Here is a 27558-nt window from a genome sequence, read left to right as displayed (position 1 = left end):
TTTGATTGTTTTCTTCAGGCCCTTTAAAGCCTTCAGGGCAGGAATGGCTTATTTGCCCGAATCACGTGATGTGTTATACTGCCTTTGACAAAATCAAAAGTGTTGGCAGGTTTTTTCTTTCAAGTACTTCACTTAATCTTAAATCGAATCAGAATCTGGAGCTTTGACCAATTGGAAAAAAACTTACCAAGGAAGAAGGAAAGCAGACTAACCGAACCTATGTCAGAGAAAAAACACATACATTAAAATCCATGAATCTGTCACAAGATCATTATTGAATCAGAGACAAATAGTATACATTTTCTAACATACTATAATCCTACTATACTGCAGCTAAAAATACTACCAGAATAATCTCTAAGGCTGCCAAAACCGAGCCACAGGAGTGCTACAGCTAATGCAAGGCTCTGCCTTCACACAAGCAAACTGACACGTGGATTTCCTCATCCCTCACCCTTGTGCAACAGTGTCTTCAACTCTTTTTTGCTGATCACTGCAGCTCTGAGGAACCTTTTTGCTGATATATGTAGATTTCTTTTTTTTTTTTTTTTTTTTTTTTTAACTGATGTGGATTTGCTGTAGGTATAGAAAGCTATGATACGAAACCAGGACAGAGTGACCTGAAACTAGGATCACTTCACTGTTTCACCAAAAATTTGTCTTCTGGTAAGGCCTATAACACCGTGGCCAGGTATGAGAAGAGCTGACGAAGGTTGACATGCAATTAGCAATGTACTAACACTGTGTTACAGGGTTTCCCTCCTTGAAGGGGAAGGAAAGAGAAACCATCTGCCAAGATTCCCTTTCCCCCACTGAACGGAACAGTTGTCAGTTATTCGACCTGGGATGAACCTGCAAGCAATTTAGTACCAAACTGCTAAAAGCTTACTGTGTTTGCTATGCTTTTATACGATACCCACTCATTAGCGCAGATTTCTGGTGTTCTTGATTGCATAAAACAACTCTCATTGTAACACAGCTTTACGTACACACTTTGGCTATTCACATATACCAGATGTAAGACTCCTATTTCTGAATACAATGAATGATTGGCTCTATAGCAAGAGTCAAGATTGCTCTATACAGGCAAACAGCATCAAAGTCTCCAGTGACTTAAGCACCAACAGAGCAAAGGCCGTAAGTCCCAGAAATGCTTACTCAAGGCAGTGTATATATTTAGGCAATGTATATATTTATATGTTTAGTGTGGACATTTACATGGGAAAGGCTTAGAGTTTGCCAAGTTTTTCTTTTTCTGCTGGGAGAAGAATCGCTGCCCTACCATACATAAGCTTAACAAATAGGAGAGCCGTGTGACAAAAAAAATTCCCAGTGTAAAGATCTAATATGTTTAACCAAGTCTTTTGTGCTTGCATATACCAACACACCATCTTCAGCACAATTTTAAAAAAAATCCTACTAACAAACTTTTGATCAAATAGAATTGGCTGTAATATCCGTTTTTAAAACAAAATACAAGGTATGTTTATCATGTAAAAAGGTATGAAAGAGAAGTTACTACGGCAATTTTTTCACTTGATAGTTTATCAGTATGGTAGTAAGTCATATTTTCATATATTTTCGTATTTTTCATTATTATAGTTCCAAGGGAAAAAAAGAAGTAAGGTCTCAACAGGCACTTTAATCAGTCTCGATTTAGGCTGGGAGTGCACAAAGCTACTGCAGTGAGAGGAACATCTGGTGAAATTTACATCAGGTAAAGATAAAAGGAACGATAGTAGAGTTTGTTAAAGTAATTCGCCTTATTTTTAAAGTTGGGGCAGAAAAGCAGAAACCTCTTAAAAGGGAGGGAAATAATGCCAAAAGGCACATGCTACGCCCATCTGTACTCTTTAGGTGGCACTTGCAGCCGCGCCTGACCAGATTGTAGTTAATATGCTTCATTTAAAAACACATAAAACAATAAAAATTACTACTAAACGCCAGCAAGCAAAGGCGTGCTGGCCTGAGGGTCACGCTAAGCGAGCAGGACACTGAAGTGGGCTAAGAGCGGTTACAATTACCGGTACCCACTACCAAAAAGCACTGAAGGCTTCACAAAACCTCGAGTCGCCATAAGCGTGACCTCAAGGGCTGTCCCGCCGGCCTGAGCCCCTGAGGGGGTCCCGCCGCAGGAGGGAGGGGGCATTTGCAGGGGTATCATTGCTACTCTCGGAGGCCGCTCCGCTCCGCACGAGCCGTGGTGACCCTCTTTCTCCTTATAAAATAAGCGAGGATCACACAGATTTCATGCCTTCTGGACAGCCCCGGAAAGGAAGCAGCTGCAGGCACCCGCCTCAAACGGGGGCTGTCAGACTGCAGGAGCCGTTTAAAGACAATATGGAAACACACACGGCATTTATCTGGCTACCGCCGCACATTTGCAGCAGCCCGGGTGGCCAAAGCCGCCGCCCCAGATGCTCTGCAGGGCAGGCACTGCCGCCGGCAGCCCCCGCACTGAGGCCGCTCACCGCCCGCCTTCCCTCAAGGTGAAGGGAACTGAAGGAAAGCTGGGAAGGAAGCCGAAACCTCACCGGGGCTGCGCTGGCCGGAACCGTGTTACCTCGAGCTGTCTCGGGATGCTCCCCGGCCGTTGGCACCCCACAGGCGATGGCGGCACGTCCGCCCCGCCCCCCCCCCACGCCGGCATCGCCGTCCCCGTCGCCATCCCCGACCCCGCCTCTCGGCCGCGTCGCGCCGCAATCCCCTCCCTCATCGCCTCCTCGCCCCTTGCCAGCCGAAATCCACTCGCGTGGTCGTTCGGAGGGAGAAGCTGCAAGGAGCCCCCCAGCTCCGCAAGGGTTGCGCGGGACCTTCCGTCACCCGCTGGTGCGCAGGGAGGTGTTTATAGGGCCGAGGCTCCCCCCTGCCCCACGAAACTCACGGCCTCCCCTCCGCTACCGGTGGGTGAGGAGAGCCGCGATCGCCTCCCCCGCCGCAGCCGGAGCGGGGGACCAGCCTCCCCCTTTGCCACGGGGGCAGCATGAAGAAGATCCTTAGCGCTGACGGTACGGGAACGGCGCCTTTCCCTGCCCGGGCTGGGGCCCTGCCCTCACCCCGCCGTCCCTCAGGGCCTCGGGGACACGGGGCCCCGGCGGGCGCTGCACGAAGTTACATCCACATGAGTTACACCCGTATGAGTTATACCTGAAAGACCCTCAAGCTCGAGACTGAGGGGCCTGAGAGGGTGGAAACGCTAAAATCCGGTGATACTTTTGGTTTTTACTGCATAGGTCCTATGCGCCAGTCATAGTGGATATGGAAATGAAAGTAGAACTACCATTGGTGTGTTCCAGCTTCCAAGAGGCGCATATCTACACCCCAAATCTGACTCCGTTAAAATACATGCAATGGACTTCGCAGAATCGTGATTTAAAAGTGCCCTATGGTGTCTGAGTAGAATAGTAAGGAATTTGCCATCCAGCAGATATATCTAGGGTGTAATGAAAGCATTCTTGTCTTCCTCCAGCAGATTAATAGTTTTACTCCATCTAAGCCAGTGACCCCCAGGCCACAGCCCCCTCTTAATGTTCTTTTATTACCTTTTTGCTGCTCCCCACGAGACAAAGGGATGGTCAGTGCCTGGAAAGACAACAGGGCTCAGGAGACAGGATAGTCTAAACTATTTAATTACTCCTCCCTTCCCTGCTCCATGGTTATTATCTACCATCTAACATAGATAAGACAGAGGTGAAGTTTATCAAAAGGGTAAAAATCTTAGGGGTAAATAAAAATTATAAAGCTGTAAAATAGGAGGGAAAGGCAAACTGTGCACTGTAATACCCATAAATGTGCTAGTAAATGCAATAGTGGAGTCCAATTCTATCGCCACAAGGCTTGCATTTCTGATTTCCATTCTGCTTCCTCTCTCAAAGGTTGTGTGTTTTATCAAGGAATTGTTTTCCTTTGTTGTCACAGAGACAATCAGGCTACCAAGCAACTGCTGCACTCATCTATATCTCCAGATATTCATTACATTGTGTTTGGATAAAAATTAATTAAGAAACTTTTTTTGTTATTGTTAAAAGTTGGCTTTTTAAGTGCACATAAAGAAGATAATTACATTAGACTTTATTTCTAAACTATAAAGCACCATAGCAAAACATACTCTTTTACAGGAGCGGGGTCATCTCAGCTCTTTAATTATATTCGTCTCAACTCTTTGTTTGGATTTTGTCAGACTCAAGCTATGCTAAATCTGTTACCTGCTAAAGCTACTGACAGTGTTGCAAAGCACCGAACAAAACCAGTCTGCTGCCTTCTGGGAGCTTAACAGCCCTGATAGGCGATTTCTTTGTTTTTAAGCCACTTATACAGCACTGACAGAAGATAAAAATGTAGATGACATCCCCAGAATATAATTAAATTCTTACTGTATGAAACCGATTGTTACAAAGATAATATGAACCAGAAAGCAGTCATTAGGTGGTAATTGTATTTAGCCATTCTACAAATGTGCTAGTGCCCTGTGTTCTGTAGTACAGGATTTGCAGGTAGATGGGTGTTTGCAACAGTTGTCTCGCACATTAATCAAAAAGTGGATTGAGTGTGAATGTAAAAGATGAAGCTGATTTCAGTTGTTGCTAGACTGCCTTTTGAACTCTCTCATGACTGAATCTACTGAAGAAAGAATTCACTTCTCAAAAAAATGGACTTATAAAATGTGAGCTAGTTGTAGAATTGCCTTTAGAACTGACAAGACACAGGAAACAAATTATTAGGCATGTACTGGAAGTATAGAGAATGACATTTTACTTTAGTAGAACTCTGAAAAGTATTTGTTAGAGAAAGTGCCCATTTGAGGGTTTCAAAATAGAAGTTCACCTCTGAATTATGAAAACTTAGAACACTGTAGAGTTTGGCATGAGAGATCCAAGTTAGGATACCATCACAAGGTTAGACAATGCTTCTAAATGTTTGCAAGTGAGCAGAAGCAAACCTCAGCAAAATCATGCAGATAGATATTTTTGTCCATTTTGGTAAGGTTCATATTTCATAAATAACTTTTTCCATTTTACTGTGGAAGCAAAATGTAAGTCTGGACTCCTTTATTTCTTCTCTTGTTACAGATTTCATAAATTATATGGCTCTTCCCTGATGCTCCATAAATGGCCACTGGTAAGTTACATTTATACAGGACTGTGTATTCTCTAAGTGCTAGCAGACAAAAAAAACAGCTAAAAAAGGTTTAGTTTCCCCTAGGGTTTTATCTGATGCTAATTTAATCAAGTTAAGATCTTATCTAATTAGCTAATGAGAACAAAGTCAGACTGAGTTTGGTTTAGTATGTGAGTTTTTCCCTATCTGCTTTTTTGTGTCTGACTAATATTTCCACTTAGACATATCTTAGAAAATGTAATTCAACTCAAAAAGCTTGAAAAATAAACTGATTAAATACCTGCAAACAAACCAAATTGAAAGAACATCAGATTACAGGAAACCAAATCTGTATGATATTCATTAAATGGTCTTAGAACATGACAAAACCAGGTTAAAAATTGCTATTAAATCTAAGTGAGTTTGGAACCTTATACATCAGCTTTGTACTTGTTCACAAGTTCATTCTGGTGAGTTTAAGCATATCCTTACAGCATAAGTCCCCCAAGAATGTGTTGCTCATGCACTTAATTCATGGAAGAATGAGCATGCACTGAGCTCCTTAAGGGTCAGCACTGAAGGGGTGCTGTGTAAATGTAAGTAGTACTCATCGTACAATTGGAATTTAGGATGGAAATATTGCTTCCAGCCATGTGTTTGATGGTTTTTGCTGGTTCTTTTTAAAATTCTACCATACAGAATGACTCCTGGAACCACTTTGATGTTTGTTTTGAAATGTACATTCTGTGGATGCAGGAGTTATTCACAGGGGTCATGAAATTGTCCAGGACAGTAAATCTGGAGTTTAGCCAGATCGCAGCAAATGACAATTTTTATAAGTACTTAAAAGCAGAGATTATTTTTTGGTAATTTTTCAACCTTAATCAATTCAAACAACAAACACAGTATCAACTATGTATTTCAGGAAACAGAGTCAGTTCAAAAATGTAAGTGCACCTGTTTCTTTTCTTTGGTTAAAGCTGAGTGACTTCATTTACAAAAACAAATTCACTTATACTTTGCCCTTGCTTTTTACTGTCATCATTCCATTGTAGAAATTTCTGTGCTAGGTGGTTTAAGTAAGTGTGATTTACATATGAGAGTGACTACAAGCACCAAAGTGCCATGCAATTAGAAAATTTAGGCTTCTGTATATACCTTCCCCTGCTCCTAGCTGCATGTCTCCTCCTACTCCACTGGCCTTCAGCATTTGACTGGTGCTGGCACTAGCCCAGCCCCCTCTGTAAGGCAATTTTGCTCACTTAAGCTGGCAGAAAACAATACTTCTATGAAGGTAGGCTTTTTATTATCATAATCACAAAAGTACAAATGTGGAATAAGCTAGGAGTGGAGCAGGAGGTAGTAGAAAATATCCCTTTAAGGAACAGAAACTGTGGGACGTCTCTGTCTTGTCCAACTGCAGTTATTTAAATACTCTGAAAATTAACATTAGTCTTTCTTTTATGGAAAACTTAGCTTCTCTATACTAAAGTTTTTTTTAAACGGACTGTAAAATAAGCTTTGACATCCCATCTTTTAATTTTATTTGTCTTATCTGGTTCTGTTGCCTTTCAGGTACCTTTTTCTTTTCACTGCCTCATCTACTCTCACCAAAATTTATCATTTGCTTATACATATCTTTGTTGCACATTATTGCAAGCTGGTTTTGTTCAGTGCTGTCCATGCTGCAAAGCAGAAGTGGGAATAGATATCTTCTAAAACATGGCCAAGTTTTCAAATGTTAACTTTGCTAGGAGGGCAAAGAAACACCAGCAAAACTATTTGCATCTTCAGTCATCTCTAGGTAAACTTCAATGGTCTCTAGGACTTTTTTATCACTATTTTGATTAATGTCACAAACCTTATATTTTCATTTTCCATTTGTCTTGCTCATGTAATCTTCTTTATTACAAGGGGAATGTACAATACATCACGTATTTTTCCTGGTCAGTTTTGGGGGTTTATTTGGAAAAAAACGTCCCTTGTACATATACTTGTTTTAAAACACGGTTTGGCTTAGTGTTCTAGACAACTAAATCATTCAGCTTTGAGACCCTACCCTTTGATTATACAATTTGTCTTATCTGTGTTGAATTAACTTCATGAGCATCTGGCTATTTATTAATGAGAGTGAATGAATCACAGTCTTCATTTTCCTGGAAAACAACATGGGATTTAGAATAATTGTTTCACAAGTCTTATAACACTGCATTAAAGATAATACTCTTTGTCCATGTCAATTTTGAAGGCTATTAAAAGTGATTATGTATAAAAACAAACTAAGGAGGATTTGTAGCTTTAAAAAATAGCATCTTAAGAATAAGTATTTTTTCTTGTTTCAGGTCCCAAATTAGTATGTGGGAACAATGATTGAAGAATATGAAGTCCTTAGTTTTAATGTTTGTAACACAGTTCAACAGCATTTAAATAAATTTCTTCTGGATGAGACAGTTTAAAGACATCTGTTGGGTTAGGTTGTTCTTTTATCTTGAGTAACTCTGGCCTTCTAATACAACCACTCAGACTTTCTTCAAAACAGTAAAGTTGCTTTCTGTTACAGATTCCCCTGTATTATTGTCAGTCCTTTGTTGATATGCTTGTGTTACCTGTCTCTCTCTCTCTCTTGTTTAAAAGCAGGAAAAAGGTATGGAAGCTTAGAAGCTTCTGATCATACTCAGCAGTAGTTACATTGACACTTTTCGCAAGCAGCTGGTTACCAGAGGCTGAAGCCAATGTCATCATTTTGTTTGTGTTATCATGCTGAGTCCAAACTTTGCCATTTAAATACAACCAGATGTTCCTTACCAGAGCCACTTTGAATGCAACATGTTAGACTACAACCCCATCAGTGCTGATCCCACCCTTCCATCTTTGCTTTTAGTGCACTCCTGTTACTTTTCTCTTAATTACAGAATTACCCTGAGTTGTTTGTACACCACAAATAAAGTTGGACCTTTAATAAAAGATCTCTGCTATTTTATTTAGAGAACTTATAATAACACAATACTTTACAATGTAGGAACAGTTGGATGAACAGAAGTAAGGACAGCCTTTATTCCCTAAACTTTCAGACTTCTGGGGGATTCTGTGGTTTTATTTGATCCAAATTTATGTTGCCTTTAAAAGTCAGGTTTTCTGAAACATAATCTCAAAGACCTTTCTGCACCTTGTGTGTTGATCAAAAATTCCAATGCCTGTTGATCTCATATATTTTGCCTCTAAGGGGAACACTCTCATGTATGTGTGGTAAGAGTGACAAATAAGTTCTAATTAGTAAACCTTGTACAAGAAACAAAACCATGTTGTTTCACAAAGATCAGAGCACCTTTGAAGTTGTCACTCAAGGTCCTGCTACATTTTCCATGAGGAAGATTTTCAGAGTTTCTTACTATTTAGAAGTACACCTTAACAATTGAGATGTAAAACATCTTAATGCTAAAAGAGTCTTTAAGAGTTGGGATTTATTGCCAGTCCATTTGCCTTTGCAGTAAATAGGATAGCCTTGTTAATGGGTTTAGTCTTTTGTCTGCCAGTATAGTTGTTCCAATTACAAATCCATTCTTTGCTATTATTAGAAAGCATCCAGCCCTAAAATTAAAATGATGGTTGACTTTGCTAACTTTTCAGAAATTATTTCTCAGCAGGTTATTTGTGAGTGTTTTGCACTCTGCTTCTTTGTTCCTCGCTTGGCTCTTGATTACTTGGTATGTACAGTGTCCCACGGAGCAAATAGTAGTGGACTAATTAAGAACTACCAAGAGTTTCCCAAATTATGCAAGATCCCTGGAACTATGAAAAGCCTTTTCAGCTTCCCAGTCACATACTGTGAAGTGCCATAAATCAAACTTTTGAAAACACTGAAAGCTATGCTTCAGACACTTACAGGTATACTTTAGTTCCAGAAGAAAGTATTTACTTTTTTGAAGTTCACTGCCAGGTTTTTTAGTACTACTTTTTCTCAGTTGGAATCCCACAGGCTATGAACATTCTGAATACCTGATTTAATGACACATGGTCACTTATTGGTGACATTGTTGTCTTTACTTTTATATGAGTCTGGAAGACTAAATGAAGTAGGAGCAAACACTTGGGCTTTAGTGTTAGAGCTTAGGCAGGAGGATAAAGGAAACTAAACCTCATGTGTCATATTACACTCTGGAGGTCAGGGAGTTATTTTTACCTCAGTGTCACTAGTATGGGAAAATATAGAAGACCTCAGCTTATGTTGAAACTACAGAAGACAGCCAAGTTATTTGTTGAGATGGGTCATCAGTGTCATCTCATGCAATAAACGTTATGGCTGGAGTCCTGCAAGTGTCCTCACCCCGCACATCGGTCACTTGGCCACGTAGGTTGCTCAGTGTCATACTACACGAACAACGCTGTATTTGTCCTTACTACAAAGAGCAAATTTTATTACTGAAGTGTTGTATCATTGGGGAAATTTTTATTTTGGATTATTCTATGGTAGAATGGTATACATTGTAGATAACTGTGAGGCTGTGTCATTAAACAAAACCCAAAGATTTAGATTAGGTGGTTGTACTGAAATAATCAGGAGGCAGCTACATTGCATGCTGTTGGAGTTAAATCCAATGTATAGCATACAGTAAAATTACAGCTGTGAAATCCTGATGATTGCCTTTTATTTTGTTCCTTAAAAAGGTTTCCTTTGCCTAAGGAAAACATCTGTGATTAAATAGCTGGCTGTAATAACAAATAAGAAAAATCCTGTCTACGTGCCCAAGCATATCTTGAAGTCTCAAATCTAGAGTGCACCTTTCCCTCTGCAGCTGTGTCTGTCTGTGCACAGTAACTGGTACAGTCAATTGTCACTGTTACAGTCAGGAGAGGCCTGGCCACAGGCCCCGTGCTCCTTCTCTTGCTACTAAAGATGGACATAAAGAACACCGAACAAGAAATTACAGCTTTCACTGATGGGGTCTAATTTGGGTGAAGAAGCTGACTGTTACTATGAGATTTAAACCAAGATAAATAGTCTCCGACCAGCTAAGAATGCAGCAGACTTGGCAGTGTTAGGTTTACTGTTAGACTCTGATCTTAAAGGTCTTTGCAATCTAAATGCTTCTCTGATTTTAAGAATTAATTTAATAGCTATATTGAAAGGCTAGTAAATGGAATACAGGAAAACATTCTTACTAAATACATCAAAATGTAACAACTGAGGAGTTAAAATCTTCTTATATATCTTACTGAAAATTAAATGTAATTTTAGTTTTGAAAGACATAATATAAAACAGCATCCAAATCTCTCCTCCCTTGTACATTTAATGAATTCTCTGCAAAAGTGTGAGTTTTCTGAAAACAAATAAATCTGCAGGTTTGAGTTCCAGCATATGATTGATTGCAGTGGAGTGAAAAGATTTTAGCCAGAGTTGCCAGACTGCATTTGAACCAGCTCTGCAGGAGTCAGAGCAGAAGGGAGGAGAGCAGAGCAATGCCTTGTTTTGCAGAAAGCCTCCTTGAGTTGAAATATTTCTTTGGCTGTAAATGTTTTAGTGTCATACAGTGTTTAATAAAACCTGTCTGAGACATGCAGTCTATCAGAAAAACAATCAAATTTCTGTGTGAGGTCATACCCGTTCAGCACAAGTAACAACCTCTTCTTTCTTTCTGTTATTTTGTTTGCATTTTAACATTGTATGTCATAAGGGGTTCTTTTTTAATGTTCCTGTGGTTTCATGTGAAAAGAGGGAAGAAAATACATGAATGTGAAGTAGCTCTCTCAGCAAACATGTAATGGACTGACAGAAATCTTGCTTGATAAAGACTGCATTTTAATAAAAATGGAACATTTTCACTGTATTTGAGAGAAGATGACCAACCATGATCTGCTGAAAAGCAAAAATGTAGAAGAGCCTTCTATTAAGAATTCATAGCAACACTGTAAAGGGTGGAAATAATCTCCAGGGCTCTTTAATTCAAGTTAACTCTATTCCATTGTCAACAGCTGACTCACTAACAGGCCCATGACTTCACAGGTAGGTGTTAGTGGAATAAATAGTGATTGAGTTACAGGGTAGTTATAAATATTCATGTTATTTAGCTCCAAGCAAAAACATGTTACTTTTTCCCTTCAAATCACTTCAAATGTTTATAGCTTGCATAAATAAACTGAACAGGCTGAGGGAAAATGTTTAGTAAATCACTATTGTTTGCATGAATTTTGTAAAGTAAAGAACTCTTGGTCAGATAAAAAAAGTTCCATGAATATTGCTAATTTCTCAGGGTATGGGGAAAGAGCCTGTCTTCTTGATGGCCTTTAAATCTTTTTTAAGCCCCTGCTTGAAAGCCAGTCCAGAATGACAAAACACAAGAACAGACCAGGTGCTCTGTTTCCTCACTGCATGTTCAGTGCTCCAGACTCTTGTGTGCCCTTCATCTCCTCTTTGCTAGACCAAACACACACAATTTTATCAGCATGTCCCTAACATGAGCTTATCAGCTTTCCTCTCTTCTGGGTTCTTCTCAGTCCATGCTTAGAGCTGAGCACTGTTCTCCTGCTAAAACACTGCCTGCAGGGAATGGCAAACACGGGTTCCTTTGGCACCTTGGACACACGGGGAACACGGCAGGCACTCGCCTCACCAGGCTCTCCTTCCAGTTCCCTGTTCTTCTGTGACAGGAGGCTGTCACAGCACATGGAGGTGGCATAAAGACAACTTTATTGGGAACATATTTTGCAGCTGTTACAAGGTCAAAAGTCTCATACAACTGTTTTTTTTATATTTTCCAGGTGTATTCCTTAGTCACTTGTATCATTTTTTCCCCAGCAGGTAACATTCTAATGAACTGAAAAAAACCTTTGAGCCCTTTTTGGCCAAAGGACAACAAATTAATGTTGGTAGTCATTCTATTAACTAATATGGCACTTTTTTCTTGATAGCTAAAGAAAGAACTAACTGTACAAAATTTTCTGGAGAACAGCCAGGTTACTTCTCAAAGAGTGAAATTCAGATGTGCTTTCTACTTGTATTAATATTGTTTTTTCTTTGTGGAAAGTTCAAGTACAGCAGTTGGAAATAGATATTGAGATACTTTGGCATGTTACCACATTTTAAGAGGTAAGTTCTTATTCTAAATTATTGCCATTTAATTCATCCTGGTTGAAGAGGTCCAGAAGCTCTTTAACTCATGCACGTCTTCTTCGAAAGAAGAAATATCATTCTTAAAGCCTAGAGAAAATGGCAGTTTGAGGCTATAGATTTCTGTAATGTTACTTGGCATGTGTTCTTAGCAAAGAGAAATAAAAGCAGGAAATAAAATACTGGTCACAAATTGTATCAGCACAAGAGCTGGAAATGGTAAGTCTAAGCTTCTGATGTACCATTTTTGCTGGGGTTAAGCAAAATGCTTACAATTAATATGTTCTTGCAGCTGAATTTAATGTAACCCAAATAAATCATTAAATATGTTCTTTTCAGACTTTGTCAGGTAGTTTAATTGATGGTGGACTTACCTTCAAAATCCAGGAGTTTTGTTTAACTCAGCTGACATACCATCTGTCAAGTCAACTGTGTGCTCAGTTGAGGAAATGTAGTTCCAGGCAGGCAATGAAGGAATTGCTTCTCTAGAAAAGGAACAAAATCAAACTGTGCTAGGGTCTTTTGAGTACCACTAAAGTATTTTTCAAAGTGGGGGAGGGCAGGGCAGGGCTATGTGCAGGAGAAGAATGAATAGGAATATAGTGCAAGGCAAGATTTCCCGAGATATAAAAGACACCAGCAATCCTGGAGACAGTATGTACTGCTGGAGGAGAGCATACTTAATAGCTGTATAGCTCAGAAATCAATACATAGCAAAAAGAAATCTAAATTTTCTGTGCCTGCCTTGATGATGAGTTTGGGTCCTTCCCTAACATACCAGACCCACAAGTATTTATTTATGAACATAACCTTCCTTACAGATCTTCACATGTGATGCTCAAGTGACTAAACCTGGGGAAGCATGAAAATTTTACAAGGTTATGTAGGATTCAGACTTGAAACAATAAAATAAGGACCCTTGAGGTTTAGTATGTTTTCATTAGTGCTTTAGGTTTTGTGCTTATGGTGTAAAATTCTTCTGTATATGTTAGCAGTCCATTAATACATTTTTTTAAATTTTGTAGATTAGTATTTTATGAATATGACTTGTTATCTTCCTCTGTTCTCTGTTTTTAACAGGCACTGGGAACGAGTTTTGAGTGGTATTTATAGCTTTGTTTGCCTTGCTCTCTACTGGAAAGACTAATCTCTTAAACATTTCATTGCAGTACCTCAGATTAATTTTCCACAAATCAACTTCAAACAAATTCTAGTGCAGACATTCTTACACGGCAGAAACTCTCCCATCTCAGATAAAAGCATGGTGTAGTTAGGACAAAGGGCAAGGGACAGTCATCTTTTTGCAAATCAGCAAAAGATAGCTACAACCAGTGTCAAGAAGAAAATTACATTTCAATACATCAGAAAAATAAACATTTCCTACTCTACTTGCTATTCCTTTTATAAATTTAAATACCTTCATAAAATTTGTACAGCTTGTCACTTAACAACTATTAATTCTAGTTTTGTCATTTCTGAGTAACTGAAACAGTTTCACTAATCAGTTTATACAATCAGTCCTGAAGTGACTTGGTTTTATTATTCTCCTTGCTGTTTTCTAGAGATACCCATGTTTTACATTTCCTTCCTGCAACTCCAGTTGTTCACATTCAAGTCTTGTTTCTTCCCATAGATACTAAAGAACAGTTTGATTCTTCTATCTTTAATCCTGCTCAGTGCCATTTGTTCTACATTGTTTCGTAATATCTAGGCAACTGAAGAAAACAGGTGAGAACAATAAAAAAATAATAAACAAGCTTGGGCAGAAGCAAAATACCATAAGCTTTCAGCAGTTTGATATTTCATACCAGTGATCAATATGAGACATTTTTAATAGCTCGCACTAAAGGCTTTATAAGAGTATGTATGTTTGCTGAGAAAAAATTATGCTAGTCCCAGGTCTAAATAACTGTATTTTAGTTTGGTAGCAAAACGTTTTGTATCAACAAAAAGTTGATATCAACTTTTTCATTTCAACAAATGAGTAGGGTCCCTTCAAAAATACCACACTGGAAAAGCAGACATCTTGTGCTCTCACTGATTTGATTCCAGTTCTTCTACCAACATTTAAGGCTGGGCTTAGATTTGGCATCAGATTATATTCTCAAATAGGCAGCTGCTTCTAGAAAAGAGCCAAAACTGTTTCTGTGTCAAAACCACAATGATAAAAAAAACAGCATAGCCTGCCAGCCAGCACCTCTTTCACAGGAGTATAAAGTATCCAGCAGAACAAACAGAATTATTTTGAAAGCTGCTATTAAGTTTCAACAGTATTACTAGTTTCTCTTTTAAAGGTCTATAACTATTTCCCACAGGTGAATGTTTATTTGTTTTACTGAGTATCTTATATTTTTTAAAGAGGCAAAGCACCATGACAGCAGTTTCTTTCCTGACAAGCAAGATATCCTTTTTTTAGCAGAGATTGTTGAAATTTCCAATTTAAAGTGTAGACTTTAAAGTGAAAAAAATTCAACTGTGAAACAGGTATTTAGCTCCTTTAATAAGCAAAACTATTGTCAACATATTCTGATAGACATTGCTTTTAATTGCAACAAGTTTTTAATTCAAGGCAGTCTCAAAGTTCAATGAAGTTACATTAAAAAAAATGTTTATGGTTCCAGCAGAATCGTAGCTGGAAATTTTGATGTAACACATTTCTTATTTCTTAAGTGTGCCTAGACAACACATCATTACTACATTTGCAATCAGCCAAATGACTGAATTCAGTGAGAACTTTGAAACTGCAGAGAGAACAAAAGCAACATAGGGAAACAAATAACATGGTTTTGCAATTGAAATACCTGTAGATGGTGTAACAAGTTCTCATGTTAATCTGATGCCATGAAGCTTGAAGAAACCCCACTGGGCCTCTAAAAATCTAGCACCTTATATCATTATTTTCATTATAAAGAAAGCAATCTTATTATTTCCCTTTCAAATAATGCTGGTTTTGGCTGGAGTAGAGTTTATTTTCTCCATAGGAGCCAGTATGGGGCTGTATTTTGAATTTGTACTGAAAACAGCAATTGTCAAAATTGACAATTCAGGGATGTTTTGTTATTGCTGTGCAGAGCTCACACAGAGCCAAGGCCTTTCTGCCCCTCACCCCACCAGGGAGGAGGCTGGGGATGCACAGGGAGCTGGGGAAGGACAAGCTGGGACAGCTGATCACAGCTGGCCAAAGGGATACTCCAGACCATGTGGCATCAAGCTCAGCTAGGGAAGAAGGAGGAAGGAGGGGACATTTGGAGTGATGACATTTGTCTTCTTAAATAACCATTACGTGGGATGGAGCCCTGTTTTCCTGGAGATGGCTGAACACCTGCCTGCCCCTGGCAAGGGCTAAATGAATTCCATGTTTTCCTTTGCTTGTGTGCAGCTTTTGCTTTACCTGTTAAATTGTCTGGATCTCAACCAAGAAGTTTTCTCACTTTACCGTAGTAGAGCGTAGTCCATTGGGGTTGAACCACAAATGTTCTTTTCAGCATCCAGGCTTGAAGGGTTCAAGGTAAGAACAGATTTGGCTGGAATGTGCAGGATCACATTTATAGCAGCTGTTGCTGTTTATCTGTTGACAGACTCCTGTGCTTACCATGGGGCTTGTTTGGCTTCTGTACACAGGTGTCTGGTGCTTGTTGGTGGCTGGTTTGTTGCTTTCACTGCTTGCTGTACTACTTATCTTATTTGACTGTGCCTGGGAACATTCTGATAACAGCAATGTTTCTGTGCTGCTGTACTGAACAGACTGGAACTCCATGTGAACTCAAGTCAAAGGGTCCCTGACCTAAAGATGAGTTCAAGCAGCAGCAGGACACTCCAAAGCATCTGTGACCGTGGCTCAGTCCAGGACAGAGCAAGAAAACCTCCCACTATTCCCAGGCTGTCTCCCATTAGAGTACAACCATGACAACAGTTCAGCAGAATCGCTATTTCAAAATTATCAGTTTGGAACCTCTTCTGTCTAGTTTAATTTTACATTTGAACTGCAGACATATTCAGAGAGATACATGGATGTAAAGTACTAACATTTTTCCATTTAATGTGCACTCCAAATCCCACATCTTCAAAGTCCTGATCTAAGTACTGCTATATTACATGACCATTTGTGATGAAAATGAAGTAATTTATATGCATAACATAAAACTTCCAAGTCTTACTTAACGCTCTACTGAAGAAATATTTCTTGATTCTCTGAAGCCTTTCACTCTAACATCTGGCTCAGATATGAGCACAGTGAAAGGCAGTAATTTTTTTTTCCTCATTCAGTATTCTGTTGTTCATTATCCTTACTTGGAAGTATTTATAAACAGCCATTCTTTCGTACTGTGACCTCCAAAAAGTCATGATTCATTTTCCTCCCTTCTAAAAAAAAAAATCAATGAAATAGGATGTCATCTCAATTGAACTCTGTTTGCTGTGGCAGATATTGCACTTCTCCCATCTCTGAGGTCCAAATTAGAATTTATTATACCAGTCTTGGCAATTTCTGTTGGCAGCAGTTGACTTGACCTTTTAATCCAGTTAGCTTTTTCCACTACAGTACTCAAATAATGGGCTGTAGGAAGGCAAATGCCTTTAGTCAATGGGTTGTGAGACACTAACATGAATCTTTGCAATCACAAATTACTAGAGCTCAGATCCATACAACAGGCTGTGAAAAAGTCAGTCACAACAGCCTGTTTACCTTAAAGGACAGTCTGGGTGATGAATAACTTGTCCCAGAGGACTACATTTGTTCACTGAAAGTGCAGTCACTACAGCCTGTGCTGCCCTCTCCCCCAGGCAAAGGCAAGTGTCCAGCAGTGCCCGAGCACGGCCGGTCACTGTGGGGTACGAGGTGATGGTCTCATAGTCCATCCGGGACAGGCTTTGCTGGGAGCGAAGCACATCGAGGATGTGGTTGAGGCGTCCTTCTGTCATGCAGTTCAGTATGGTCTGTCTCTGGCAGGCAAGGATTTGACAGCAGTTTCCTTTCCTGCAAGGACCTTGAGTGAAAGGAAAACAAAATGAGACAAACCATTTTTCATCCAGAAGCTGTTAGGAAGTGATAGCATCAACACCAGAAATATAGACTCAGAGAAAGGAAGGAAGGAGGAGTTAGTTTGTTTGTGTTCAATGTTTGAAACTAGAATTTTCATCTTGTGTTTGAAACTCACAATCAGATTACAGCACATAGGTGTTTTTAAACCACTGAGTGCTCTGATTGTGTGAGGGGAGAAAATTTTCAGGTCCTGTCCTATTCATCTAGCATCTGTATTTAACTTTGTGCAAAACACCTTTCCTGGACACAGATGAGAAAACTTTCTCCTAAAGGTGGAAGGACAGACAACTTCAGGGTAGCAGGAGCGTTCAAAACATGTAGAGTGAAACTGGGAAGATGAATATACATCAATGCCAAATTAGTAACAAAAATAATACTACCGATAAAATGGATGAGAGCTTTGGGCTCTCTCTCTTTTCATGTGATGATTAGAATACCTAGTGCTGACATTAGGGTGTACAGTAAGTACCATACATGAAGAGAAAATTAACTACCAAAAGCTGTGTTGCTTTGGAGAACATGCTTCTGTCATTCTGATTTCTGAGTGTTGCCAGGAGAGTTCTGTGATGAACTTTTCCTGCATGGCCTAGTCTGTTGATTTATCCAGAAATTATGTCATCGCTCAAGTAAATTGCTGTAGAGGAGGACAGCCAGCTAGCCTGAGAATTGTTATGGGCCAGTTTGCAAAAAGTTAGCATAAAAACCTCACAAAACTTCACCCACAAAGAGTCTTCACAAATCAGAATCTGACCCTTTCTGCCTCTCTTCTGCAGAAGGACCTGGGTCGATGTGAGGGGATGAAGAGCCCCCTGTCACCTCTTTCTGTAGTCAATAGCTACTTTTGCAGAGGTACACAATACACAGTAAATGATTGCAAAAAAATATTCTAGACCTAAACAACTAATGTATTTCACATTCAATGTGTGCTGTGTTTTTTGTATTTTTATTATGGTCTTTTCAGAACTGTTCTCAGCCTCACTGTGGCCCTGAAAGAAAGGAACATGCCAATGTTTTCAGTGGTCAGTACCTGAACTTCTGAGAACAGCGGAGCAGCTATACACAAATAGACATTTGTTTCAAGTTAGAATCAGTTATTACTCTAAATACCTGAAAATGTGCGCAAAATTTAGAAACATCTGTTTCCTCCAGGTTTTAACCAATTTAATCACTAAGATCTGGCCAAGGTGAATATTGCCAGCTCAAAGTGGCAATGGTGCCTTACCTGGCACTGCTTGTCCAAGGCACATTGGTTGTGGTCTGTGCTTAAGAGCCAGTGGTGGGGTGTTATTCTGGCTGCTCTCTTTGCCTGCAGTTGAACCAGATGAAGGACCTGTGCAAAAGGAGCTTGATTTTCTTCTCTCAGAGCCTGGGTGATCTAGAAAAAGTTTAAGATGAGCAAGATGAGACCTTTGAAATGAACAAGAAAACATTACACGTATGTTGCTCACTACAGGAGATAGGAACTGAAGACTGACTTGAGATTACTTTGGCTCTTGTTAATACATCATTCATTATTCCTAGGAAAACTTTGGCATATATTACTATACACATCTGACTTTTCCAAGCTGTCTCTAGGAATTTGTTATTGAAGTTATGGAACATTTTATTCTGTCCATAAGTCTGATGGCTATTGATCAGAACTAAAGTGCTTGGAAATGTAGATTTTGCTACCAGTTAATTGACTTCTGATGTCTCAATTTTTGTACCTGAAGGCATGAGAAATATAGGCAATCTCTTCTTGATACAAATTTAAACACTTAGGACAAATCCACATTGGAAAGGTAAAGAAAGTTATCTATACAGGAACAGTGATTATCAGGAATTATTCATACATTCCTGGCAACATTACCTTTTTAAAACATATCTCTCTTTCTTAGCAAATTACAAAATAAACAGTTATTCCTGGTGGCACAAATCAGTTCCCAGAGGGAATTGTTCTGTCAAAAGCAACAAGCAATATTTGATGTGTGATGTGTGAGAGAAAGGCAGCTCTACATTTATATCTCAGTATTCTAAAAAAAAAAAAAAAATTACTGATTTTTTTTTATTATTATTTGATCTATACATTTAAGTGCAAAGCTTTGTGGTGTCTCTGGTTTCCTGCAGTAAACTCATGCTTCAGATCATACCAGCAGAGAGCACAGCTTTACTCTGAGACGTGACAATTTTGCATGAAAAATTACATTTCTATATGGAACAACTAGTAATTTGTCCTTTTCTTATAGCAGCTGGAGCTGAATATAATTCAAGCTGGTGACCTTTTGTTGTTGTTGCATTCTGTGAGGTAGTATTTGACACACCCATCTCAATATTATCTCTTCCTGCTGTATTTGCAGTGCTATCAAGTAGAACAGTTGACAAGCTTGGCACTACAAGAGGAATTTTCTTCCTGATTAAGTGGTTGTCTTTTTGTGGACAGATGATCTGAAAGAGATCCAAATAGAGAAGAGTTATCTTCTTGGAAACTTTTGTTCCAAAACTGTTTCTAAACAGGAGAGGTTCAAAACAAACCTTGAGAGAAGGAGGTTGTTTTTGCAAGAGTAATGTCAGAGTGAGCTGCTTGGAACAAGATAAAACAGTGGGTTTTGTTGGATGGAGTTATCCTGGTTAGGAACATTTTGCCCAAGTGTTTGCATTATACAGTGTCAGGGCTGTCAGGAGAAATAAGCAGCTGATGAAATACTCTGAAGACTCCTGCGCCACGAACTCACCTCTGAATTGCACGTGCCTCTCTGCAGTGTGTAGGTCTCTGAGCCTTTGCATGCATTAAGCGCTCTCTCCTGGAAGAAGAAAAACACAGTGACTGCAGTAAGTGTAGACGTGGTTTGTTCCATTCACAGCTGTCAGGAGCAACAATTTATAGTAACATAACTTGCACTGGCAACATATCTTAAACTGTAAGGTACATTCATATATAGTACCAGTTCTGACAAAATTCTACGTTGTTACTCTTTCCAATGTTTCAAATTTATTTTAAAACCCAGTGTTGAATCATGCAGAGGAAAGTGAAAATAAGATTGTATTGAGATTGGGCTAGCTAGAACATGTTTGCTTTTAAATAGCCAAACAGCATGGCCATCCTGTATTCAGTGTGCCAAACTATCTGCAGTAAGGATGTGTCAACACTTGTAACTTTTTTCCAGTTTGAACATCCACAGCAGATTTGTTAAACTATTTTTGAGATTTTATACTTCAATAGTTGCGAATCAATTTCCCAGAAACTTCAGTATCATTTTCAGAGTAATTTTGGACTTATCAGTTCAGTTGTTTGAACACTAAATTATGCTCATTAACAAAAATAAGTCTTCACAATGTAAGAAATTGAAAAATAAAACTTTTCTCAAGGGAGACTGTACTGCCAAATATTCCATAATTTAATGTTTCAATCCCAAATAAACTTCAACAGTTTTTATTTAAAAATTACTCTGACTCTGACATTGCCACCTATTAAAACATTGATCAAGGGCTGTTCTGTAAGCCCAGAGTGTGATTACAACATATAGAAATAGTGCAGCATGCATCAACATACACAACACACAGTAATGAAATCAACAACACAGCATGGGTTGTGTAACTCCAGCTAGAGCCAGAGTCCTTGTCCAAGGGCCAAAACACGTGTGTGACTGTTTTTGTTCAGTGCCTATGTTAACTAGCCAGGATGTAGCTATGTTTGTAGCAGTCACATCTGTGCCAGGTTTCCCATAGCAGTGTGAGCAGATATGGAGCTAGTTTTATTCCCTTGGTTGCTGGCTGTTCCCCAGCCCCTCCTGTGGTATTAGAGAGCCCCTGGGACGAGCAGTGTCTTTTCCTGAAAGCCTGGCAATTTAGAAGCAGTGAAGGGTACAGAGCAGTGTTGTTACTGCTATTGCTACCACAGGTACAAATGCTGTTCAGGTTTAGAACTAGAGGGTTTCTAACCAGTACATATGAAAAACCCGTCCTTGGTTCTAGCCCTAGTCTGCAGTACTTGAGCTGATGTTTGTTCTCACTCACGTGGGTTTGCCAGGCTGAGTCCAGGTGGTGACTAGAAAGAAGTCAAAATATTTTTAAAATAGCATGTAGCAATTGACTAATTTTCTGGAGGACCTCACAATATATATTGTACAATTTCTGAATGAACCTGAAGTGCCAAAGGGTACTCCCCAGCTCTCTGGCATGACTAGTAAAACAATCAAGACAAAACCTTCACTGGCTTTGGGTCAGAAAGATTGCAATTGAGCAAATTAAATAATGTTGTAGGAGAACAAGAAATTTTGCACTAACCTTTGCATCCATCAAATTGTAGATTGCTGCAGAAATTTCCTCCTTATTTATACTAGTCAAAACTCCATTTAGAAGGTGTACACATTCTGCAGGGGCAATAAAGCACTTTAAACACTACATTGTGAAGGAAAGCATGTATACATTTATCATCATATTTACTATTATATTGGTATCATCAATATAATATTAAAAATCATATATCATTTATATAATTTACTATTATATTGGTATAATCATATTTACTATTATATTGAGAAATTGGATTAATTAGAGGAAATTAGTTAAATACAACTTCAACCTCACACTTTACCTTATAGTAAACAAAATTTTGGAGATAAATAAGTCAATCTCTGGTAGGAAACTTCAGTCAGAGGAAACATCAAAGGTAGTCTGATGATCTAAAGACCATTTTCACTTCAGTTGTTCAAAGTGTTAGAGCTCCTACAAAGACTGTCTCCATTAATAATCTTGCACCGAAAGAAATCCTGAATGTTACCTGCAGTGTGTGGTCTATAATCTGATTTTTGATGCCAGCACAGAACAATGAGGTGCAACAATCTATTCCTCTCAGGCAAATTACTTGGTATGAACTTTTCTGAAATGCCTGGCCGCAAACTGCTGCAGATTCCTCTCAAAACATCAAGCAGGGTTGTTTGACCTACAATTTAATAGAAAATGTCACTGCCAAAAAATATTAAAGACCTCTTAAAATTACATCCAATGTAAGTCAAAAGGAAAGATATATTAATGTTCTTGAAAGTAGATATGCTAGCCTTTAACAATAGATATAGCTGCTTATTGCAACAGGACCTTTCAGGATAAAGAACTCTGTTCAATACTGAGTCACAAATGGTTATGTAAACTTGTACTGTAACCATGCACAGATATCTCAGGAATACAGGCTATTATTTTAAGCAGAGTTTTATATAAAGCCTTACACTTGCATTATGAGAGTATAACAAAAGAATTGGAAAAAAAAAAAAAAAAGGAATCTACATTGAACAGCCTCAAGATGGCAGCCATAAGCTGTATGGGCATTTAAATATTATTCCATGCAGAATTTTTTGAAGGTTCTCAGTCTGTAAAACACAGGAGTCCTTCAATCAGTTTTGCCATGCAGGATGAAGCCCATAGCAAAGAAGCCCTTACTGATCTCTACTTCCATGTAATAGGGATTGTTCCTAGACACTGACAATTATTATATAATGCTTTGTAAACTAAGTTCTCTTCAACTGCTCACACTTTTGTCTAAGAAAGTAAGATCCCCTGCTTCCTTAAGATAATCCCTCATGAACTGACATTTCTGTCAGGATTGGTATTTGAAATTCACAGCAACTGTAAAATGGAGTATTCTGCTCATTAAAATTAGCTACTTGTCACTGATTTTATGAAGTGATATTCCTTCTCTCTGAAGGTACGTGCAAAACCCATCTCAGTGATAATGCTTCAGCGAGCACAGATTGATGATACTAGTGGGGGAAGAGGCTCTGCTTTTTCCCTTCAGAAAGAGCAGCTTCTTCAGAAACATTTAGGATTTGGTGAGGAATTGTAATATTTACATCCTCTAATGTGGAGCTTTGTGCTGTAACAGTAAGAGAAGGCAAAGGGACATCTGAAAAGACGGTGTTTGTGTCATAATTTCACTACAATAAGGGAATTTGTGGACAAGATGTGGACAGCACAAAGTCTAACATGAACAATAAATACCTCCAAAAGGTTTCTGTCTGCTGAGACTCTCCCAACACAGGATTCCAAAACTGAAAAAAACCAACAAAACAGTGAAAGATCATTCATTAGTTTGCAATCTGAATCTACATTCTGTTTCAAGAGTTTAATTCTGTTTTCAGGAGTTTGACTTTGTATGTTTCATAAAAGAAATCAGAAGAGTGGTCTCCTTAAAAGTTATTTAAAATATTAGTCCTCAGCTCTGTGTGCTGGTCATGATGATGTGTATCCATCCAGACCAGTGGCACTTTGTGGTCCTCTCATTTACTGAGGCATCCACAATGTATGTAATATACCCAAAAGGGACATGTGGCAGTGAGTAATCTCTCTCCTTTGTATAAATCATTTTGTTAAAAAGTACAGGTGCTTCAGTGGCTCAGTAACTTATCCCAGCAGAGATTCCATAGGATCTTAATGGGACACTGTTGAGGGAAAGATTTTATTTTTACCTGGGCCTGATCTAGGCATAAATGATTCCTTCTGAAACTAAAGCAAACAACAATTTACACTTCTAAACTATGTGAAGCAGTTATGAGGCTTCTAAATATATCTGAAAGTTTTGGCAGCTGTTACACTTTTAAAACATTTAGGTCCATTATATAAATATTTATATGACTGACTTTGAGAACAGTTCTTAACTTAATTTTATTCACCAAAGATGGGAAATTAAAAGTTAATTCACTGCTGTGATTGGCCTCATGTGCCATACTACCCTACTGCATTATGTATGTCTGGCATTTCTACTGTAATATCTTTGAAGATAAGTGTTTTGGCAGCATTGTAGAGCACAGCATGGACTAGGTATGATGTGCCCTTAGAAACTCCTTAGAAACTCATTCACTCACCTGTAAATATCACCTTCCTGGGAAGGGAGGCCTCCTTCAAGTATTTCAGGAGGAAGATACACTAAATCCTGGCAGTTTCTGTGATGGCAGTTCTGCAGGTCTGACCTCAGTTGCTGTTTCCTCCAGTTGGTTAGGCCATAATCTGATATCTATGGAAATGTGAGCAAAAGTAATTTTAGTAACAATATAACAAGTCTTGTATCAAATGTTGACTGCTAAGATCAATATATTCAACAATAGGACAATCACTGGATTTTACATTAAAGGACTAACAGTAGAAGCTCCTACCTTGGCTCTGTACTGCACATCCAAAAGCACATTGGAAGGTTTCAAGCTGCAGTGGCAGAGAGCAGGTCCAAGGCTGTGAAGTTGGTGCAGCCCTTCAGCCACATCCAACAGGATCCTTATGAGTAAGGGAAAGGGAAGTTCTGGGTACAGTTGATGCTAAGCAACACAAAATACAGGTTTTGGTACAGTGAAGTTGTTACTATTCCCATTTTCATTTGACAACAAACAGAACTACAATACAGAAGCATAATGAAGAAACTGAAGAACAGATTGTGACTACTATCCATAATTTACATATTGATTTTACTTTGATCTTGTAATTAATTTTATCACCTCAAAGATGACATCTTTTATCTACCTCATGGATGAGGGAGTGGAGGGATCCATTGTTCATCCATTCAGTCACTGTCCCCACAAGTCCATGGTACTGGTAAATTCCAAGGAAAGGCAGGAGATGTTCAGACTCATAGTGTCTGACACTTGCTATGTCCTGAAGTAGCAACTTCCACTCCCTGAAAAAAACACAAGTAAAGGCAGGTTAGACTGAAGTGAACTTCAGTGGAAGATGCAAGTGTAGGATGTGGAAATGAGTGAGAACCATGTGGTTGAACATAAACTAGTATTATTTATAATAACCCAGTATCATATAATCTTACAAACAACTGTAAGAACATGAAGCAGTTGTAGTGTAGTGTATTTTTATAATATAAAGTAAATTTAATTTTTCTAATATAAAATGAAAGACTTCTGGATGCTTTAATATGAACATAAGAGCACAGTTTGAAGCAGGATTGAAGTGTGAAGGTGGGAAAAAGCTGGAGTATATGAAATACTAGATTAAGAATAAAACAAAGATTTACTTTTACAGTTCCAAATAACTTGTATTCTTTTGCTATTAGTGACATCCGCATTGGCAAGGAAATTATGTGTTTCCATGCTTTTCTTGCACATCTCACTGCTGTGTAACCCTGGCCATTACCTCCCCTCCTCCCATATCACCTGCTTTCATCTGTGCAGGCTGGTTTAGATTAAATTCAACTGAGGTCTCTTCAGGGACCTCTAGAAAAATAACACCTTAGCATACTGTTATTACTGATCCGGGTTTGTAGACATTATTATAGTAGATTAATTATTGACTTCAGAATTAAGCTCTACTTCATAAAAAAATTGTAAAAAAACATAGAGCTTGTTTCTCAGTAAAGTTGCCTCCAAGTTGCCTCTTGGTTGGTCAGGATTTCTAGGAATGGAGATGTGCTTAGGGATGAGGTGATCCTGGATAAGCCACGATTTGTTCTGGTGCCACCACTGCAGGTCTGTGCTGCCCATCAGTGGGGTTGGTTGGGCAGATGAGACCCATACCTGTCTGTAGTGTCCTGGCTGGTCAGCAGCTTCACAGAGATGGAAGTATTCCAGGAAATATGAAAGGCTTTGAGTGCAAAGCCTGAGCCTGTTCTGGTCAAAGTAAAGCTTTCCAAATCTTCCTGGGTTACCATCGGTAATGGACTGGCCATTTCTTGATGGCTGGCTTGGGGGAAAAATGTGTCAGAAAAGAAAAGAATTTAAGAGGGTTTTTTGCCACAATTACCAAAGCACAGTGAAGTTGCATCTCCCCTTACTTCCAAAATAACAAATCCAAGAGCCTTCCTTTCACCACTCTGTGTCAGACTTTCCTTACAAAGAGAGGAAAAATGTACTAATTGCAAAGGAGTGTCTGGACCATAATTTTCCACCTGAAGCTTCAAGATGCTAATTAATTGCTCATCATTATTGCTTCTCTGAAATCTCCTTACAGAAGAGATGAGGCTGACAAATTAACAATTTCATAAAATTTGAAAAGATTCCTCTGAATGAAGATAATTTTCCAAATGAGCAATTTATTCCTTAAAGTTGCAAAGACAGGCCACACAAATCTACCAGTCCTGAATGTAAAGGAGGTAAACAAAATGCTGGCAGAAGCAAAATGATGTCTCATTTTTATTCTATACAGCAATAAATAATAATTTAAATAGCCAAAAAAATTTACTCAACTCCAACCATAGTGCATGGAAGACCAAATAATGGTTTTATCACCTAAACCATTCTTGAAAGTATTAGTTTTTATTTAAAATTGAATCAAGTAATAATATAAGCATTTTTTGAGCTCTCGCTCACTGGATACTTAGAAATTAAAGCTAATCATCAGCTCTTTATTTTGGATTTTCAAAATCTAATAAAACTGGAGACTTTTTGGAATTGAAACAGAAACCACTTCCATTTTTAATGTTAAAAGCCATGTCATGACATGATAAGCACCATTCTCCCTGTGTCTGAGTTTCTACATCTTCGTATTGCAAGGTACCAAGACATTCTTTCAATAATTCTGCTCTTTTGAATGCTTTTTCTCCCATATCCTTTAAAAATCTCATTATCAACCCTCTAAGTCAATATTCCAGAGATTACCTATGCAAGGAAATGGTTTGCATTATTTTTTAGTAAGACACTAAAAGTCTTGGATAACTTTGCCATCCTTGCCCAGCCATGCAGACAGGGTCATGAAAAAGACTGCTATAAAAGCCATTTATTTCAAGTTTATAATTATAAGGTAATTTTAAAAAGTTAATTCATAGCAAAAATGTTTCCTTACTATGAGAGAAAGTACATTAATATACAGGTGTCTCAGGGAAAGAAACTGGAAATAAAAATCATCTTACCTCTGGAAATTCAAACATAAAACGATGGAATGGGTGGAATGAATGGAGTGAAACTGCTGATCCCAAGTGTGAGTCGCTTTGAACCGCATTCAAACACAGCTCGAGATTTCCTGCCGGTGAGTCAGCTTGCTTGTTGATCTCTCCTTTTATTGGCTGCCTGCAAACATCTAACATTTCCTGGTCAGATACACAAACTGTAACTCCTTAGTGACTGTAGATGAGAGCAATTGCAGAGAAGCTGGACAGCTGCTTCTTCCACATCAAGAGAGAAAGGTATATAACAGTGTAAAATACCATGTTGGATACAGCCCAGGTACAGAATTATGTGGAGCTGTGCTCAGACTGTGCAGCTGATACTGATTTCTGCAGTGGGTCAAGCTGACAGCACAAGTTAAAAACCCCCTAAATATTTTAAGCCAAGTTGATCTTAAAACAGGAAATAAATGCTGAGTTTCTTGTAGGAGGGTGGACAGGCATAGGGTAATGTCGTGTTGCAGAGAAGT

General features: G+C 38.7%; 2 protein-coding genes and 1 long non-coding RNA gene across 14 annotated transcripts in view; 1 reads left to right on the top strand and 2 right to left on the bottom strand.

Annotated features, from left to right (window-relative positions):
• SLC7A6 (solute carrier family 7 member 6) overlaps positions 1–3166 on the bottom strand; it is a 29846-nt gene extending 26680 nt beyond the window's left edge. For 4 of the 7 annotated variants that reach the window (XM_015639785.3, XM_015639791.3, XM_015639789.3 and 1 more), the window contains exons 1-2: positions 2535–2614; positions 188–217 (exon numbers count right to left, since the gene is read on the bottom strand). The gene's annotated coding sequence lies outside the window, so the exon portion shown is untranslated. Of the gene's footprint in view, positions 1–187; positions 218–2534; positions 2615–3147 lie in introns of those variants that run through there. The other 3 variants (XM_015639787.3, XM_015639786.3, XM_015639788.3) reach the window with 3 other exon arrangements.
• LOC107209765 lies at positions 2675–7658 on the top strand. Of its 2 annotated transcripts, XR_001523686.1 has the most exons (4): positions 2675–3008; positions 5070–5118; positions 6673–6901; positions 7440–7658. It is a non-coding gene; the product is annotated as an uncharacterized LOC107209765 (long non-coding RNA). The 2 variants fall into 2 exon arrangements; XR_001523685.1 differs by lacking the exon at positions 6673–6901.
• A 7021-nt stretch (positions 7659–14679) lies between these two features.
• LOC107209761 (receptor-interacting serine/threonine-protein kinase 2-like) overlaps positions 14680–27558 on the bottom strand; it is a 40913-nt gene continuing 28034 nt past the window's right edge. For 2 of the 5 annotated variants that reach the window (XM_033517246.1, XM_033517247.1), the window contains 12 exons: positions 27056–27222; positions 25725–25886; positions 24724–24877; positions 24366–24521; positions 24078–24226; positions 23215–23264; positions 22004–22165; positions 21508–21593; positions 19956–20024; positions 19503–19668; positions 18467–18619; positions 16154–17188 (listed from right to left, as the gene is read on the bottom strand). In XM_033517246.1, coding sequence (XP_033373137.1) covers positions 16884–17188; positions 18467–18619; positions 19503–19668; positions 19956–20024; positions 21508–21593; positions 22004–22165; positions 23215–23264; positions 24078–24226; positions 24366–24521; positions 24724–24877; positions 25725–25886; positions 27056–27144 — 1701 coding nt within the window. In that variant the 5' untranslated portion in view covers positions 27145–27222 and the 3' untranslated portion in view covers positions 16154–16883. Of the gene's footprint in view, positions 17189–18466; positions 18620–19502; positions 19669–19955; positions 20025–21507; positions 21594–22003; positions 22166–23214; positions 23265–24077; positions 24227–24365; positions 24522–24723; positions 24878–25724; positions 25891–27055; positions 27223–27558 lie in introns of all 5 variants that reach the window. The other 3 variants (XM_015639782.3, XM_033517248.1, XM_015639784.3) reach the window with 3 other exon arrangements.

Source organism: Parus major, chromosome 11, assembly GCF_001522545.3.
Source record: "Parus major isolate Abel chromosome 11, Parus_major1.1, whole genome shotgun sequence".
NCBI lineage: Eukaryota > Metazoa > Chordata > Aves > Passeriformes > Paridae > Parus > Parus major.
Note: the sequence above shows the minus strand (reverse complement) of the source record. Positions and strands in the feature narration are given on the sequence as shown.